Source organism: Ciona intestinalis, unplaced genomic scaffold, assembly GCF_000224145.3.
Source record: "Ciona intestinalis unplaced genomic scaffold, KH HT000786.1, whole genome shotgun sequence".
Taxonomy (NCBI): Eukaryota; Metazoa; Chordata; class Ascidiacea; order Phlebobranchia; family Cionidae; genus Ciona; species Ciona intestinalis.
The window spans coordinates 2,561-4,489 of record NW_004191107.1 but is presented as its reverse complement, the minus strand read 5'-3'; the positions used below and the strand labels follow the sequence as shown (position 1 = coordinate 4,489).

The window sequence follows — 1,929 nt, the reverse complement described above, 5'->3', positions numbered from 1 at the left end:
AATACGGTGGTATAAGAGTAGTGCATTTAATGCGTCCCCACTTAAATGCTAATAGTTTGATTTTAAATGCTAATAGTTTGATTTAGTCGTGAATCGTTGTGTGTAAACTTACACTAGTTAACCTTGTCGTCGCTTAAAAACGTTTGTTTTTTATGAATTTTGACAAACCGTAATCACGCAGTAATTAGGTAATGTAAGAAGTTAATATTAATCATATGATGTTGAATTAAAAATAATGTTTCAATTACGATTAATGATAATACGGTATAAGAGTAGTGCATTTAATGCGTCCCCACTTAATCATTCACATCTCGCAACCAACACATGCCGTCGTTTCCCGCCAAATTCCCAGACAGTGTTTCCGCTATGTAAAGTAATCGTCAATCAATCGCTCATCCAGCGGTTTTAAATCTGAAAATTCAGTCCAAACATTATAAATGTATATTATGATTTGATTTCAATCAAGAGAATAAAGAAAAATGCTAAAATTAAGAATTGAGATAAGTGCGAAAAAAGTCACAAAAAAACAAGAACAACTGTTCGACGAAAAAGGATCTATATGACCACTAACGTGCTCAAAAAATTAACTTAACTTTGATCGTTTATAGTTTCTCAACTACTAAAGGAAATTCAAATTTTATTTCTGATTTATCATGCATTGTTTTTTTAGAAGCTGTATCGTTTTGGCAAATTTTGATGGTTACTTACGGATATACTTGAGTATATCTATGAATACACAAATGTTTCGTTGGTATATCCCTTTAAACCAGTCGACTGGAAATGCTTGCCTGCTGATTCTATTTCCGCGCCCGTAACCGGGCGCGCACACGCGCGTGCACATACACTCTCGGGCAGACCTTGGGGCAGACGATTGCACGAGCCGGTGCGTTCGCTTTAAAAATTCCCCGTACTATCCAAACAATGTTTGACCTGAAGTTCTATATTTACTCTGTTCAATGATCGCGATTCTTTTACAAGCTGTATTGTTTTGGCAAACTTTGATGGTACCTTTAGGCATATCAAACACAATTTTTTTGTTAGTATGCCCCTTTAAAGCAGTCGTCTCGAAATACCTGCCGGCTGATTTTATTTCCGCGCGCGCACACACGCTCGAGCCGGTGCGTTTGCTTCAAAAATCCCCAAACAATGTTCGACTTGAAGTTCTGTATTTACTCTGTTTAATGAACAAACATTTCATTCTACCTTTTAGTCTGTAGGAGACGGCATATTCAATTATAGTTAAGGCAGTTCTACAGTGTTAGTGAAAGTAACGTGTAATAATGGCGATGGAAAACCAGCAAGACCTATTTCATTTTCATTTCAGTGTAACACCAAATATTGTACTAAATAGAAATGATAACAGGTAAGTTGTGAATTGTTGGTTCTATTGTTCACTAAAGCTCACTTTTTTCAGGGATATTGGAATGTACATAGAAAACGCAGGTTCGTAAGTGTTATGTTTATCCCCGTGAAATACCTTATGTCTGTAATACAGCCTATTTTGCACCATGTATAAGATGGGCCATTTAGGCACAAATTTCTCATAAAACGAATGATCTTTATTTATTTATATCCACGCATGGCGGGGCAACGACAGCCATTATAACACGGGTGTCCCGTTTCATACACCTCGTGCCCGCTTACGAGTGACCACGTATGTAACTTATTTACCCTCGCGTGACAGGGCAACGACAGTAGTTATAACACGGTTGTTTTGTTTCACACAATTCGTGTCCACGTACGAGTAACCACTTATGTAACTCAGATTTCGCGTGGCGGGGTAACGACAGTCGTTATAACACGAGTGTTTTGTTTTATACACCTCGTGCCTGTTTATATAATGGACTTGTTGCAGAAAATGTGACCCACACTGTTGAGCAACCGAACGTATCACACGCAACGTCACCGTTACAACACGACAGTAGTACC

General features: G+C 38.0%; 1 protein-coding gene across 2 annotated transcripts in view; it reads left to right on the top strand.

The window, feature by feature from the left end:
- Positions 1 to 1,047: 1,047 nt before the first annotated feature.
- Positions 1,048 to 1,929, top strand: part of LOC104266037 — a 3,213-nt gene continuing 2,331 nt past the window's right edge. Inside the window, exons 1-2 of one of the 2 annotated variants that reach the window (XM_026839720.1) lie at positions 1,048 to 1,363; positions 1,415 to 1,443. In XM_026839720.1, coding sequence (XP_026695521.1) covers positions 1,281 to 1,363; positions 1,415 to 1,443 — 112 coding nt within the window. In that variant the 5' untranslated portion in view covers positions 1,048 to 1,280. The remainder of the gene's footprint in view (positions 1,364 to 1,414; positions 1,444 to 1,929) is intronic. The other variant, XM_018816776.2, reaches the window with a different exon arrangement.